The sequence below is a fragment of the Strigops habroptila genome, chromosome 5 (genome assembly GCF_004027225.2).
Source record: "Strigops habroptila isolate Jane chromosome 5, bStrHab1.2.pri, whole genome shotgun sequence".
Taxonomy (NCBI): domain Eukaryota; kingdom Metazoa; phylum Chordata; class Aves; order Psittaciformes; family Psittacidae; genus Strigops; species Strigops habroptila.
The window spans coordinates 68731613-68747669 of NC_044281.2; the positions used below are offsets into that span (position 1 = coordinate 68731613).

The 16057-nt window shown below is 46.1% G+C and overlaps 1 protein-coding gene across 1 annotated transcript in view; it reads right to left on the reverse strand.

The window, feature by feature from the left end:
• ARL3 (ADP ribosylation factor like GTPase 3) overlaps positions 1–16057 on the reverse strand; it is a 30127-nt gene that overhangs the window by 4213 nt on the left and 9857 nt on the right. The window contains exons 3-5 of the mRNA XM_030487007.1: positions 15178–15294; positions 10564–10614; positions 8415–8600 (exon numbers count right to left, since the gene is read on the reverse strand). Of these exons, the coding sequence (XP_030342867.1) occupies positions 8415–8600; positions 10564–10614; positions 15178–15294 (354 nt within the window). The remainder of the gene's footprint in view (positions 1–8414; positions 8601–10563; positions 10615–15177; positions 15295–16057) is intronic.

Here is a 16057-nt window from a genome sequence, read left to right on the forward strand (position 1 = left end):
CTTCCTTGCTCAGCAGATGTTGTCACACAGAGCTTATTAAATCTTTCATCTGACCATAAAAAGCATCATCGTCTCATCATGTCACAATGTGTAGGTCCTTCGAGGAAGGATCACTTTGCAGTCGAGGTGCGTCAGCGGCAGATGAAGGCTCAGCTCCAGGTTCAGCTACAGATGATTTGTGTAACCTTGGGCAAGTCATCTTATCTTTGAGACCGTGGATTTTAGGGGGTTGCTTGCTATACAGTCAGCTCCCTGCTAAGAATACGGCTCTAATTTTCTGCTCAGCCTCAAGCCTTGAAATCCAGATCCATGAAAGTCACTGCAATAACTGGATCTGGACCCTGCTCCCTGTTCCTCAGGGCCCCCACAGAAAATGTGTCCTCAGGGGCTCCACAGGGATTCAGTGAGAAGCAATGTGGTCATGTTTTAAGAGGCTGATATATTCTTTAGGCAGCTTTTCTGACCACAACAAGCAGGTCAGAATACTTGATTTGTGAGTTTACTGCTCAGATCCCAGAATGGGACACGCTATTGAAGGCCAACCAACACTTTATCTGTTCCTGTCACTTATCTATTAGGAGACACACACAACGGAGAGCAAGATGCACAGTCTACTCATATTTGTGCCCCATCAAACCCATTACCTCCACAGTGCCTACATGGTGTCTCTGCTGATAGGGAGGCACAGGGCAAAAGGTAGAGGTTTGGGGATGAGAGGGGAGCAGCACATCTTTGTGCTTGGAAATGGGGCAAACATTACCTTAGAGTTCGGGGCAGGGGGATTTCACTGTATTACGTTCAGTGGTGATTTTTGGATCATTACAAATATAATTAGACCTTAAAAAAAGATCAGAGCCTTTGGGCCAGCATCGTGGCTAGCCCCATGTCAGCAGCGTTGCTGGCTTCCTGCACCCTTGTCCCCAGACTGCCAAAAAGCTACCAAAGACCTCAACCTCTCCGAGGACAAAGGGCCAAAGGCACAGCACAAGAGGACCTTTGGGTGAGCCGAGACCCACTGCCGTGCCTCCGTGCTGCCCCTCAGCCACCAAGGTGGTGGCCATGTCAGAAGGCAGCTAAAGAGTTAAGAGAGAAGAGAGGGAGTCCTCAGGGCTTAATCAGAAGCAGAGAGGTTCTCACTTGAAAATACCAATTCACCTTGATAGCTGCGCTATGTGACACTTCTTATCTGAAGGGGAGCAGCAACTTTTGAAATCAGCCCTTGTTGCTGTGTTAAATAAAGAATAAGTGGGCCCAGCTTCTGCTGGGGTGCACATGAGGCCCTACATTAATAACACTTCTAACTCTAACCTTGGGGAGGGTTGATGTCTCCAGTTTCATTTATTTATCTCCACAGCAGAGATCAGCGTAAAACAAATTGTCTGAAATCCTCGGAGCAAATGGGAAAAGATGAGAGGTAGATTCATTTTAAGGCCCAGTAGCTTTGTGTCTTCCCCTTTCAATAACACTGATAACCTAGGTGTAAAACATGTAATGCCTTAAGCAATCAATAGCATGGTTTAAAGCTTATCACTTTAGAGAGAGAGGGAGCGAGTGATTCCCAGCATGAGGAATGCCAGGGCTTAACAATGGGGCTAGGAGGAGAGGTGTCAAGCCTTTGGCTCGATTATGTGCTTCAGAAATATGCATGATTGCCTGCAAAGAGTAAAAATAAATAAATAACTAAAAATGCTCCCACAATGATTCCAGCTTCCCCTGCCTCGGAAGCAATAATCACATTTGCACACATCATGGCATACAAGGCAAGCAGAGCTCCTCATTCATTTTGAATGTAGGTTTATTTGCTGAACCAGAACAGCTGAGACAGCTTAAAGTAATAAATATCAGCTGACACCCTCTGCTATTCAGCACAGTAATCCCAGAAACAATACATCACTGCAAAACAACAAACACGCATCCTATCTTCTACCTAATCTGACCACAACCTGAATTCACAGTGATTAAAACTCTGCCTGCTGCCATTTGGGAGCTCGGGAAGGGGAAAGACAGACCGTTTCAGCACCAGTGTAGCGAGGGTCATAAAGCAGAGTTTATGATGGGATTTACCATGGCTGGGAGCCTGGCCGCATCAAGCATTTAACGAGGGCAAAAGAATGACATAGCAAAATGCAAGAGGAAAGGTGAAATCCAAACAGGCTTGAAATACGTAAGTAGGTCACCAAACTTTTGTATCAGGAAGAGATTTCAAAAAACTCTCTTCTGGCAGGAGTTATCTGACAGAAAAACTCACATTTAATTGTAAATATCTCCCTGTCTGACAGTGATAAAAAGAAAATGAATATGCTCAGCTCTACATGTGTTGTATCAGAGAGGTATGTGTGAGACACCTTCCTCACCTACAGCCACATCGCAGCTACATCCGTAGCTTCTGGTGCACCTTTGTTGGGGTGTGTGTGTTCTGCAGCATCCCCAAATGCTTTGGAAGAATAGCAAATGCAATGGAGAGCAAAAGAAACTAAAAGGTACGTTTGCAGTTTTTCTACCTAAGGTTTGAAGCAGGATGAAGGGTTGGTAAAATAGAGAAATCCAGGGAAGCTGATACAAACACAAAGAGCTGCTGTGGAGAGGGCACATAGGAACGAGGAAATGGTGCTTGAAAGACTGAAGTCCACAAGGAGTCAACTGTTGTCATCTTTTGCCTCTACACACTATGTCCCTACATCTGCATGCTTAAAAGATGGCTCTGTGCAGAAAGTACAGTCCCTACAGTAACATTTGGATCTTGATAGATGTCCTTGTGCTGCTTTGTTGAGACACAGAGACGTTGGCAGGTACTCTGAGGATGGAGACGGATACAATATTAGTATTCCAGCCTCAAGTCAACCCTGGGAAAACTTAGCCAAGGAAAGATTTCAGATCTTTCGGCTTTGCCTCTCTTAGGTCCTTAACAAGCAGCTAGTAAACTTTACCAAAGTAAAAAGAGAGAACTCTAGGGAAGGGGATAATGCTCCTTGCAGAGAAATGCTGCTCAGCTCAACCCCGCCTTGCTGCAGTCACATCTGCTCTTGTGCCAAGGGAGTTGTACTCTAACGCCCTTTGGGAAAGGACTGGTAGAGCCTTCCCCAAGAGAAATAAAAAGTCCTGCTTGAGATTGGTCCACTGCTTGCTTATTCTTGGCATTATCAGCTTTGTGGTTATGGGAGTGAAGTAATCTGACTTCAAACACAGCGAACAAGTCCTTTCCACCCCATAAAAAGCCTCCCAATTTCTGCTCCCCTGCAAGCCAGGGATCAGGCAAGGCCACAAACTTGTGACCCCTAACATGACCTTAAGGACAGCAAAGCTTAATCCTTTCATGTAATCCTCTGTCTGCCATAACAAATTGGGTCAGGCAAGTGCAAAATTCTCCATCTCTAGCATTTTTGGTGTGTGTTATTTTAACTGTCACTTTCTTCTCCCAGTGCACAGCTAGCACTGTGCCTTCATTATCTGTCATTTCTTTGCACCTCCAGTCATCATATAGGCTGGCTTTCACGGGCTCCTGCAAGTACATTATCTGTTGTCTTTTGCCTGGGTGCAAGCTTTTCTTTTGTCCTCTGAGACCTTGTATCCCTGATGCACCGCTGTAGGCTCCTGCCTTACCCTGCTTAAAAAACACAAGACTTTGCCCTGTAATCTGGAAACACGGTTGTTATTCCTCAACAAGTACTGGCTCTGCCTGTCCCAGGAGAGCTGCAGTCATTGAAATTGGTTTTAAATCACATTTACAAGTACCTCCAGAACCTGTTAAGATGTAGAAGATCCTCCCATCTAGCTTGCCATGGCTATGACATCTTTAAGACAAAACCTAGCTCAGAGGATAGAGCGTTGCTGGGGGTCCTGTTCTGAATCTTGCACTTAGGAAAGTGCTGAATGGCAGCACGGGCGTAGCTTTGGTCTTGGGCTTCAGTCTCAACTGGGTTGAAAGAGCCAGGAAGGAGAAGGCGGCTCAGCCCCTCCCACAGTCCTCTGGGCCAGACCAGCTCTGGCATAAATTAGAGAAGTTTAGTGGCTAGTCTCAGTTCCACTGCTTTTAGTGGTCTCCAGGGGACCATTATGCTCAGGAGACTCCAGATGCAATACGCTGCAGCATCATTCTGGAGGACGATTTCTAGGGGCAGGCTGAGCTCCTGCTGCCTTGATCGGAGACTCTTGCTTCATACAGGAAACAAGCTGCAGAGCATGGACCAGTCCAAAGCCTTGAGTCATGTTTAATACACATCCTGGCCCCTAAATAACACTCCAGCAAGAGAGCAGACTGCAAAACAGAGGAGTCCTGCCTGCTTTCACCGAACCCCAGCCGACGAGAGTGAAATGTGTGTAGCTCTTGCACACCGAGGAACTACAGTTAGAGATCTGGTCACAAAACACAACCTCAAGAGCCTGTGTGGCACCAGAGAGCTGTTGTGAGGCAACGGTTCCCTTACGTTTCTCTGCTGGCATTGATGATCACCTTCCTCGCTTGCTGTACTCTGTGCAAGGGTCTCGGTGTAAGCTGGTGCAGGACTGTGCTCCAGAGGCAAGAGCCCAAAGGCTGTGGTGTGAAGAAAAGGCTTTCCTACTTTCCTAACTAGGGCTGAAGCATAAAATCAGACCCAAGCAGACATTTTGCTTGAAAAAGCCTCTAAGCATGAGGAATGCCACTCTTCCCTCAATGGCGCCATGAAGTCTGACTAACAAGGCGAGTGCTGCCCACAGTTACAGTCAGGAGGTAATGAAGTCTTCAGCTGTGTAAAAGGCTGCCAGCTGGTGTCCAGAGGACACTACATGGCTTCCAGTTAACCCAGTCACCTCTCTTCTGAGCCTGCCCAGGACATTGCTGGGCTCCTTTTCCAGAGCCCCCAACGGTTAATTTTAAAATAGAAGATGACAATATGGATTCCCTCCTTAATTAACAGTTTTATTAGATAACCCATTTTGAATAATAGTTAAATTCTCTAAATTTATATCATTCTATTAACCATAATCTAATCTCATTAACCTTGAAATTCCCAGTCTTAACTACCCAATTCTATACACCATGGTGCTAGCTGCTAAACTAATTAAATGACCTTCAAACTATTTCTCCTTCATGTATTGGCATTATTTATCTTTGCTCATTGCTCTTCCTTCAAGCTATCACAAAAATCTTCCCCTATGAACTCTTCCTGCATGTACTCAGTACTAGATATGCCACCACTCTTTCTTGCAAAATCCATCAGCGATGTCTCCAATTTTCCTCTAGCTAATATATTCCATCAGAGGTGATGGTTAAGCGTGCTCGCCCCTTGGATTTCGTTCTGAGTACCTGATGCTTCCACATCTTCATTTATTTTGCTGTCACTCATTGTCGTTTCTCAAAGAAGTCCTCAAAGCAGTGACCTGAGATTTAACTACATATAGAGAGCTGCCGTTCACAGCCACTGGTAGAGATATTGTGTACCATGATCTTCAAAAACATCTTTCTTAATCTCAGTCTATAAACAAGTTCTTTGATTCCCCTAAATTTTGAGCATGTTGACCTCTTCTCAGAGTCCCAGGACTGAAGATGCCATTTCTTCCTATGCTGATCCAGGTTTAGTTTAAAAGCCATCTCCCAAACCATTTTGTTCAATGAATTTCCAAGGCAAGGGAGAGCTTGGCATTCTTGCGGTCTGATTTGACAGGGCTGGGAGTTATGGCAGAAGAGAAATGTAGAGGCTATGCTTCCACAAGCTGTAAAGAGTTTGTGACTTCTCTGACCTTTCAGCAATAATCATTTAGGGAATAAGCTGCAGTATTTAGGGCAATGAGACTTCTGACAACAAAGTGAAATGTTATCTGGCCTGCATCTAAATTAATTTGTCTAGATAAGCAGGATGAACAAAATATATATGCCTATAAATACTTGTATTTAGCTCATCTTCTTTTTTCTGGAAGTGAATGCAGCAGCAGATTTCATTTCCCCAGTAGAGGGTATTGGGCTGCGTATTTTTCTCTACTGAATGTATAGGGAAGCACTGTACTTCAAGGAGAAGGCACAGTAAGAAGGTGCTATCAATGAAGAAGTGTGCAGCCTGCTCCAGAGAGCCCGCTGATCAGCTTCAGAAGGAAGCATTTTTCCAAGCTCACAAACAGAAAGTGCCACTTCCTATCTTCTAGTTCTACCACATCCAACGCACATCTCTGAATTTCATCTGCCACTTCACTGCCCCTTTGCAGCTGGAGAGCTCAGACCTTCCATAAATGAGAGGAGGGTCTGGAGGAGGGAAGAAGGTGACCTATGCCTGCCTGCAACCCTGTGAACTGCAGCCCCGCTTTCCTGATCACATTCCTTTGGTCTTGAATATACACTGCTACTGTGGAATGCCTTTCACTCTACCACCACCTCTTCGAAATAAAGATGAGAGTTGAAGCTTTTCACAAGATTGGCTGCGACACAGCTGAATTTGCATCTTAGCTAACTAAATGAAGGCACTTTGGAGGACACCATCTACTATGTTTAAACATTTGGTAAGAATTTTAAATCAGAACGGCTGTACTGGGTCAGACCAATGGTCCACCCAGGCCAGCACCCCCTCTCTGGATGCCACGGGAAAGAACATGTAGGAACAGGATCTTCCTTGCTCTATTCTCTCAGGTCATGGTCCAAGCTGTTCCTCATTCAAAAGCTGCCTACAGATCTTAGTGGTCAGGGGTTGCCTGCAGATCTCTTCTGAAATTCACTCAGTGTTCTTCTGAACCGACTGATACCTTTGGTCTGCACAACATCCTGTTCCAATGAGATCCACAATTTAATTACACAACTGGCAAAGAAGCACTTATTTTTATTTCTTTTAAGCTGCTGATTATTCCATTAGGAACGCCCTTCCTCTAGCAATATGAAAAATAGCACATAGTCTATCTGACATTTTTAGACCTTATTTTATAAATCCTGAAGATGTTCCACTCCCTGTCCTCTCTCTTCAAAGCTGCAAGTTCTAATTTATTTATTATCCCTGGGCATAGATGCCACTGTGTGCTACTGATTATTCTCAACAGAGGATTCTCAAACGCCTCCTAATTCTGAGCAGATATAAGGACAATATTTTTTCTGATGAGGGTAGTTAAGCACTAGAAGAGCTTACCCAGAGAAGCCGTAGCATCTCCATGCCTGGAGATATTAATAACTTGATTGGACAAGGCCCTCAGCAACGTCCTCTAGACTCACAGTTCTCCCCGCTTTAAACATGAGCTTGGTCTAACGATCTGAAGACTCTTCAACTGAATTTTTTGTTGGACCTCTGTGATTCCACTACTACTAAAATCTTTTTCAATGAGGCAGATGCAGAAATGAATGTAATGCTCAAGGTATATGCCCACCATGCCTTTATCCTGCTACAAAACATGTTTCTTGTTTGCCTTCTGATAATTGTCTAGCATTTGATTTTCCTCTCTGGCCTTTGACGAGCACTAAGCTCGTCATTCCCAATGATCTGCTTCTGAATAATGGCAGCTCATTTGAGTCCATCACTGTATGTGTATAGTTAAGATTGTTGTTCCTCATGTGCATTACTTTGCACTTGTCAACACTGAATTTCATCTGCCATCTTACTGCCCACTCAGTATTGTGGGCTGCTTCTGCGACTCTTCATACTCAGCTTGAGATCTGACTATCCTGAACAGCTCTGTTGCATCTGCAAATAAGGTTTTACTGAAACTGCAACAAAGATAAATCTCTTCACCATTCTGTTTCTTTAAATAGCAGTGAAGGGAGTACTCCCGACTGCTCGGATTGTGAGCACTGCAAATATTTCATTAATTCAGGAAAGCCTAAGAGTGAAATAAACAAACCTAGGTCCCATTTACATTACAAAGAGCTACTATACTGCAGAACTGGCTACAGCACAGGAGCCCAAGACACAGCTATTACAGTTCAGCACAGGAATACAGCTCAGCCCCCTCAGGGTGGGGTTTGCTGCCCCACATGCTGCCATTACAAGTGGTCCTGGCCCCGTGTACAACTCTTGTGTTTCTCTGGATCAGAAAAATTGAACGTTTTCTCTCTGGCATCTGGGTTGAGCAAAACGCCAAATGACGTTAGTAGCAGAGGTAAATCAGGTTTCTAAAGCACACACTTGTAACAGTCAAAGGGGTTAAGAGTAGAAGACAATTTGTTTTGTGAAAATGATTAACCTGACAGCAGTCTCTTTAAAACAAATCAATGCCTTCATTTGGCCCAGCCAAGGGTCCTGGGTGGGGATGCAATCCCTCTCCCCCTTTCCGGGGATGTGGGCCCACAGCTCCCCCTTCCCTTTGCACAGGCGATGAGACACGTGCCCTGTGTTCTGCACCGCAAGGGTTTGGCTGCGCTGACCCTCCTTCATGAGGCAGCCGGTCCAGCCCCACCCTGCGTATCAACACACAACCATCTCTTACAGCTGGCCTGCTGGCACAGCAAGCCTTCTCCAGAGCCTCACCTGTACTCCCTCTCCTGAAAGAGCTGAACAAGACTGGATCTGCCAGACTCTGTCCCGGATTGTGTGTAGATTCAGTCCCTCAGCAATCTCTGAAGCAGGGGCAGCCGTCAGCAAATCCTGCTTGTTAGCGAATATGAGCACTGGGACTCCACTAAGCTTTTCTTCATCCAAAAGCTCAGCCAGCTCCTGTATCATTTACAAGGGAGTGGGGTGGGGGGAAGATGGAAAGAGGGAAGAAAACCTTCAACTGCCAGTGGTTGTCTCTAATTAGAAATATATTTAGGGCAAATGCTAGAAGAGAATGTTCCAGTGAAACCTAGATCTTATTATAAGAACGCAAAAATGTATACAATCATCTCTGCCCAAGGTTCAAAAGCTATTTCTTCCAATTACAGGTTACAAAAATCTTCATCTTAGTCTGAAATTAGCAGTTGCCTTAAAGGCTACAACTCTGTGTTTTACCAGTCCTGCTCCCAGGAGACCAAAATTGATGAAACATCAAAAAACATGTAAATTGGCAGTATGAGGAATCTGTCTTAAGTTGTTGCCTGACTGGCATTTGTACCTGAGCAGCCGTTGACTCCAGCCCTGATATCTGTGCTCTCAAGCCCCTGAAACAGTGAGTTTTAGGGGTTTGTTCCAAGTTTTATATGCTGCGATTTGAGCGGGAGAGGACTTTTTCATCCCCAGAAATGGAAATCTCCCTCCCACAAGAAAGTGCTTTTGAAGGCATTGGCTGGCTGAAGACAAGCTAGATCAGCTTTACTAGCTGGGTTTTGGCTCCATATGCACAGCACACATTGGGTGGCATCTTGAGAAATGGGTTTGTTCATTCAAAGCTGGGTGACTCAAAGAGATTTTTTTAATAGCTCAAATCTGAATCTGCAGTGGATCAACGATGGCTGAAATGCTTCATGTCAAGGGTTGTGCAATGGCCTCATGCGAAACAAGCACACAGTCTCAAGTCACTTCCTTATGTGAAGAATGACAAACCCAGCAGAACTTGAACCTGTAAGGACTGCTGGCATTGCAGCTAGATGAGTACATGAGGTTTTTGTGGGCTCCTTATTTAGCTGGAAAGGTCTCATGCTTTCAGATACTGTCCTAACAACTTTCATCCACTGGCTAGAAACTTCTGGATTGAATGAGTGCAGTCAGGGAGATGCTAAACTGCAACAGAAATCTGACTCCGTCGCCCCAAAAGCAATGTTTGGTTTGGAAACCAGGATGAGAGAATGAAGTTATAAACAGAGTTGGCTGGGAAGTTTTCAACGAAATAGGTCTTTCATCTGACACGGCTGATTTATTGAAACCAAAAGTTTTTGTGGAAATACAAGGGGTCCAGGCTGACTCCACCTGACTCAGGCAAGTGCTCTAAGCTCCTGCTTCCTCTCCTCTCTTTTGCCCAATGAGTATTTAATTGCTGACATAAAATGAAATAGCTCCAGCAGGGGAAAGATTCCCCCCACCCCTAGAACAACCAACAGTTCTGCTGTTAGGGTCTGCCCATGATACTTGAGTGGTGAAAGATCAAGTGCCTCCTTCGAATCAGACAGAACAGAGGGCTTTAATCTAAATCTCCCATTTCTGGGGGGTAAATCTGTTGCTAGCTATTTTGGGACAATGTCACTTCATGAATTTTACAAAAGAAAGTTCAAAAGTCCTATTTTTGTTCTATCCTAAAACACAAAATGTTGCAAAAGATCAAAACTTTGCAAAATGGAAATCTTATTTTCTGGCCAGTCTTACTTAGAAAGTTCTTAATTTGGGTTTTTTTTTCAGTTACATCCAAAAGACAATCAAGTCAATATGATTTCCATTTCAACTTTGTAAATAAGAAAATGGGATTCCTCAGGGTCTTGGTTTGGCAAGGTTTAAAGGACTTACAGAAGTTTTTTGCTTTCAGTCTTAGGCTCCATTTGCTATTATTGTATAACTTCAATGAAAACCGTTCTATTTAAACGGAATTAGGCTACCTATTTTCCTTGTTTCACATCTACCAAAATAATCTGCATTGATGTTGAAAGGCAAGTCTCTTGAAATGCAAATTTCCCTCACAAACAACAAAATCATCTTCCTAACTTTTGTGAGCAAGGGGCACTCAGAAGCACTGAATTACTTCAAAGGAAGCTGGGCATAAGTAACTTACCTGACCCGTTTCTTCAAACCTCTTCCTATCTGCACTGTCAATGACATAGATCTGAAAAAGAAGTGAGAGAAGTTACTCTTCCCAGAAGGCACTCGTCCACAATATCACGTGCTTAAGTGAGCTGAACCTACTGATTATGCTTTTGGGCACAAAGATCCCCAGTATTATTTATAGCAAAATTTGACAAAACTTCAAGACGTTCTGAAAGGAGAGGAACCACTTCTTTTAAAGCTGGGGGTGTGGACAGCCACGTGGGTAGGATCAGAAGGGAGCTGGGGGCAGTACTGAGGATGCTCTCACCATCTCCATGGCATTTATTATCTGAAGAGAACAGGAGACTTCCTGGTATCTTTTCAAATGACCAGCTTACAAGCTGAAGCTGAGCACAGGAGGACAAAACCTGGGGAGCCAGACACAGTCTAGCAAACAGTGTACAACCGCTGCACTGGTGTGACTATGCCATGCTGCCCTCTAGCAGGACCCATCACCTCCTCAATAAGCCACCAAGGCACACAATGGCACTCGGGGCAGGTGAATATATTTAGGACACTGAGTTCCTCTCCATCAAGTGGTCCTACTGCAACCTCCTGGAGCAGGTGGCTGGGGAGAAGGGCTGGATACAGCCTGTGAGACTCCATCTTCAGTCACCAGCTTGTCCAGTCTAGTGGGAGGTGTCCCTGCCCATGGCAAGGGGGGTTGGAACTAGATGATCTTAAGGTCCTTTCCAACCCAAACCAATCTATGATTCTACGATGGAGAAAACAGGGAGCAGCTGGCTTATGAAGACTGACAACACAGTCCTGCCACCCTCTCAGGGCTGGGCACCCCATTTTATGGTCCAAAAGGAGGTCCCAACCAGACATTTGTCCCCTGGTATGGAGAAGGGTGGATCCCCCAGCCCGCAGGCTCCCTGCCTTGGGAGCGGCTCTCCACCCTCTCCAATAGCATGGCATGTGCCCATTTCTTTCTGTAAATGCAAATGAGACCTCAGTGAAGGCAGCTCTAGGCCTGCACAGGCTAAAAGGCTCCTTAAAGGTCCCCCTAAATATATACTTAGTAAGTCCAGCCACCCTCCTTACCCCTCGCAACGCTACTGCTGTTCAGATCGCACAAGTATCAAGCTACATCTAAAGAAACAGGGAACCTCAGTGTAACACTTGGGCAAGAATAACCTGGTATTCCTTTTTCATTATGTGGTAGGGGAAGGTTTTTGAAGGAGAAGGGTGCTGGGACAGCAGACAGGGACAGGACTGGTGACAAACATTGAGCATTTTGCTTCCAGTCCCTGCCATTCCCCATCAGCAGTGATTGAAGCTGCTAGCATGTCATCTGCATGCTCTTTGGTGGCTTACAGGGAGCAAGTGTCAGCCTGGTTTTCAGGGAATAGATGAGCACAGCACCCCGCCATCAAGATAAATGGCATCCTTGCAGGCAGTATCAGCATAAGACTCCATGCTTCCAGGATAATTCTGACCAAATAGCAGGGGGAGGGAAGATCTCTAGCAGCAGTATCTGTTAAACTGTAGGCACCCCTTAATAAGCAGTGTTACATTTGTTTGAAATGGGACCAAACACGCAGCAGGAGAATCTATGCCAGGGCTGAGGAGGTAACTCAGCACCTCACAGACGTCTCTGTTCATCCCTCGGGGTCTGTGGTCCCCCCAGGCCAGGCTGACGCACACTGACAGAGGCTGGGGGACACGTGGCAGGGCTGGATGCAGTGGCATGGTGGGGATGCGTCAGCAGTGCACGCTCTTGGAGCCATGCGATGGGGAAAGGCACCCTGTGACACACAGCCTCTCCCCGCAATGGGATCCCAAGCACGGGCACAATACTGTGTCAGCTATGCCTGTCCTCTCTGCTCTTCTCAAGCATCCACCCTGTGCATCCTATCTGGGGTATGAAACACCAAAGGAGGAAGGTGCAGTGCAGTTGTGCTCTGGGGTAAAACTGGACTGTCGTCTGTCCTCCTTTGGGACATCTCTGGGGAAGCTTAGCAACACATGAACGCAATAGCCAAGTGCTTTCTCAACTGCAAGTCAGTACCTCCTCTATTACGGTGCTTCTGTAAGTAGCAAGGCAGAGCTCTGAGCCCCAACTAGCCAGGCTTTTTCCTGCACCGCTCCCGTTCCTTGCTAGGGAGCTATTTTGCAAGATGAGAAGTGGAGACAACAGTGCTCCGGGCAAAAGCCACAAAAGCACAGCACAGAGAAGGTAAAGTATGTGCAGAGTGCCTACTTCCAAACCAGAAAGCACTGTGCCAAATGGCTGCAGGTGCCTGTCTGAATATGCAATCAGCCAGATATCCACACCTTATTTGCCTGGGTTAAGCTTCCAAATATCACAGGTGTGTGATGCAAGACCAAGCTCTCATTCAAAGGCACCTGCATGGATTTGAATTTGCAATCACTTCCTGCTCTTTAATACTCCTTAGAGGGTCCTTTCTGCTTTGTGCCATACAGTACAGGAGAAGACAGAAGCAGGGGGTCCTGGGAACTGTAGTGTGTCTCATCTCCACCTTCTTTCTCTGGCCAGGGCCACACAAGGGCCTATTTCTGGCTGTGGTGCTCCATAGCACAGTTGGCTACTTTGAGCAGCCACCAAGTACAGCTTGTTGGAGAAATGGAGCTTGAGAAATTCCTGTAAATTGGGTGCCTCCTTAGAGCAACATGCCAAAACAAAACCTGGAGTAAGTGGGTTGGGCAGAAATTGCAAGTGGTGGGACTGAATGAAGAAATAACACGAGGGATAAATGGGCTTAATTTACAGATGCACAACCTGCACCGGGTTTATCTGAGGATAAAATTATTGGCTAGAACAGGGGTGAGGGCTAGTAGAAGACAGAGAGTCATCAGCACATACTTGATCCCGGTTTTGGTGCGTATGGACATAGCAAAGCGCTGCATTAACATGCTGACAGCTCCCAGTCTGGGGCTGGGTGTCAGCACAGAGTGCAAGCAGGGGAGCTTAGGTCCAGCTGCGCACCAGTTATTCCCTCTGAATTCACACTGCTGCTTGCCCCAAAGTGATTCTGCTTCTACCTACCCATTTTCATACTCACATGAAAATAAGGGTTTTCTCTGTACATTGTTTTAACTGGGGTAGGAGGAGGGCAGAGAAAACAACTGCTTTCATCTCCTCTGGTCTTCAAATTCACCTTTATTTCTGCACCTCCCATGCAGCACATGCTGGGAAAGGTGGAAGCCCACAGGCCAGTGTAGCTCACTGTCTTTGCCAGCAGTCTTCCAGATACTGTTTTGTGGTTGTAATGTCTCTGCAGCACCTGCCATAGCAGGCAAAGAACCCTGGCTGCTGCTCTGCAGTGTTGACTTTGATCTGCACACCTACTGCCTCCCCACCACACACAGCTACAGAGCTCGGACTCAATGGGCACAATCACCTCACAGCCATGCTACGTCCCCTTCTCGATGGCCACAGAGGAATATGCAAAGTGTGTCCTGCTAGTTCCTCAAACCCAGATCTTTCCATTACTCTTTGCAAAAGCAACCAACTGGGTTTGTGCTCTGGTGGCTGTCATCAAACATCAGATTCCAAATTAAGCCTGAAAAGGGGGAATCTGCAATAGAGATTACTGGGGGGTTATTAGTCCCCTTTAAATAACAGCTTAATTTGGACAATGTTTTCTAAACCTGCAGGCGCAGCCAGGTCCTTCAGGACCCTGACACGAGCTTTGGAGTAAACTCCTATTCCTAGTTGCACTGATCCTTCTGTGGAAGTGCATGGAAGCTCCCAGTACATTAGTATGTGTGTGACAGAAGGGAGGAAGGGCGTCTTTCTGAGAGAGCTTCCCGCTTTCCCATGGGAGCCCTGCAGTCCTTGCCTTTTCTCTGTTCCCACAGGCAACATTGCTTGGGGTGGGGAGAGGCCTGGAGCCCCCACCCTGGCACACGTGGCTGCATGCTAGAGGGGGTATTTGAAACTAGTCAGGGCAGCACTTGGAGGGTCCCAGGGTAACGTGCTCTGGCATGGAAACACAAAGGTCCTGCACTGTAAATACAATTGTAGGAATCTGTAGCTAATTCTAAGGTAATTACAGCTAAGTTATCAAAAACATTAAAGGACAGTCTTATGATTAAAGGAGCAAAAGAAAAGAGGTCTCTCTGTGCCCCTCAGCCAGAAGCTTTCCCATCTGACGCCAGCCATAGCATTTAATTCTGCTGTGCCTCAGTTTCCCAACTAGAAAACAAAGGCACTATACTGACCTACCTCTACACATGAGGCTTAAGTCACTAATGCCCATGACATTAGTGACAGACCTTCAGAGTCTCCAGTGAAAGGAGCTATAGATGGGTATACTACAAGTTAGTAATGTTCTTTCATCTGAAGGAGACATAGATGAGAGGAAAGGAACTGGCTATAACCAGCACCATCCTGTGAAAGTAAAAACATGCAACTGAATGATTTCTCCAAACATCACTGTATTTTTCTTACTGCACCCAACCAATCTTGCCATTTCACTTAGAGTAACTGCTGTTACAATGGCAATGGTGTTGCTGAGGGCTCGGACATTACATTACTTGTTCCTGAATTTCTGGCTGAGACCTTGGAAAGCCATTGCATGAACACAGCAATTCAATTGCAGCCAATACTCACAAGGACATCAGTGTTTTCAAAATAGTTCCTCCAGTATGGCCTGATCTTCCTCTGTCCGCCTATGTCCCATACGTTCAGCTTGAAGCCTTGAGACTGTACACTTTTGATGTTAAAGCCCTGGAAAGAGCAGAAACAAAGCCATATAGAGCATAAAGCTGAATGGCTGGAGCACGCTCATAGGCAGACATTAACACCTTATATATCCCATGCCTACAATGTGCAGTGAGATGGGCTGGGCAGCCATAAAGATGGATCGGCTGTGGGAGAGACACTGGTGGAAGTGAACACAGGCGCCAAATCATCAGTTTGCCAGTGTTCTTGGGTCAAGGGTTGATGCTGTCATTATGATGCAGTTAGTGCCCTGGGAGGGCTCAGCAGGGTGGGTGCAGGAAGAGCTGTAGATAAGGAGAAAACAAGGGCGCTGTGAGAAGCAGGACTGAGCTTGTGAAAGCTGAGTAGAGTCCCAGCTAACACGAAGCCAGAGGTCTCTGCTCAATTCGACACGACACAGCTAATGCTGGGCTTAAAAGAGCAACAGCTGCACGTCTGAAGGGTCCATTTCATCAATTAGAACACCAACTGAAAGTGCATTCAAGTAGAAAAACAGGATGTGGCGTGGGCTGGCAACGTGCTGCCACACCACCCAGGGGACTGGGGCTTGGAATTGGGGTATCAGGGCTGGGAGCTTTGGGAGGCAGCTACGGGGTGGGGGGAAGCATCTCCCATAGCTCTCTAGCAACCTCCTCTGGTCAACACAGGAGCAATGCTGCAGTGCTTCTCATGGGAGACATCCTTCTCCCCAACCTCGAGGCTCAAAGAAAGAGCACCAGAGGCATCAGAGAGGGAGTGCTGGAATATGCAGGACCCTCAGAGCTGGCTG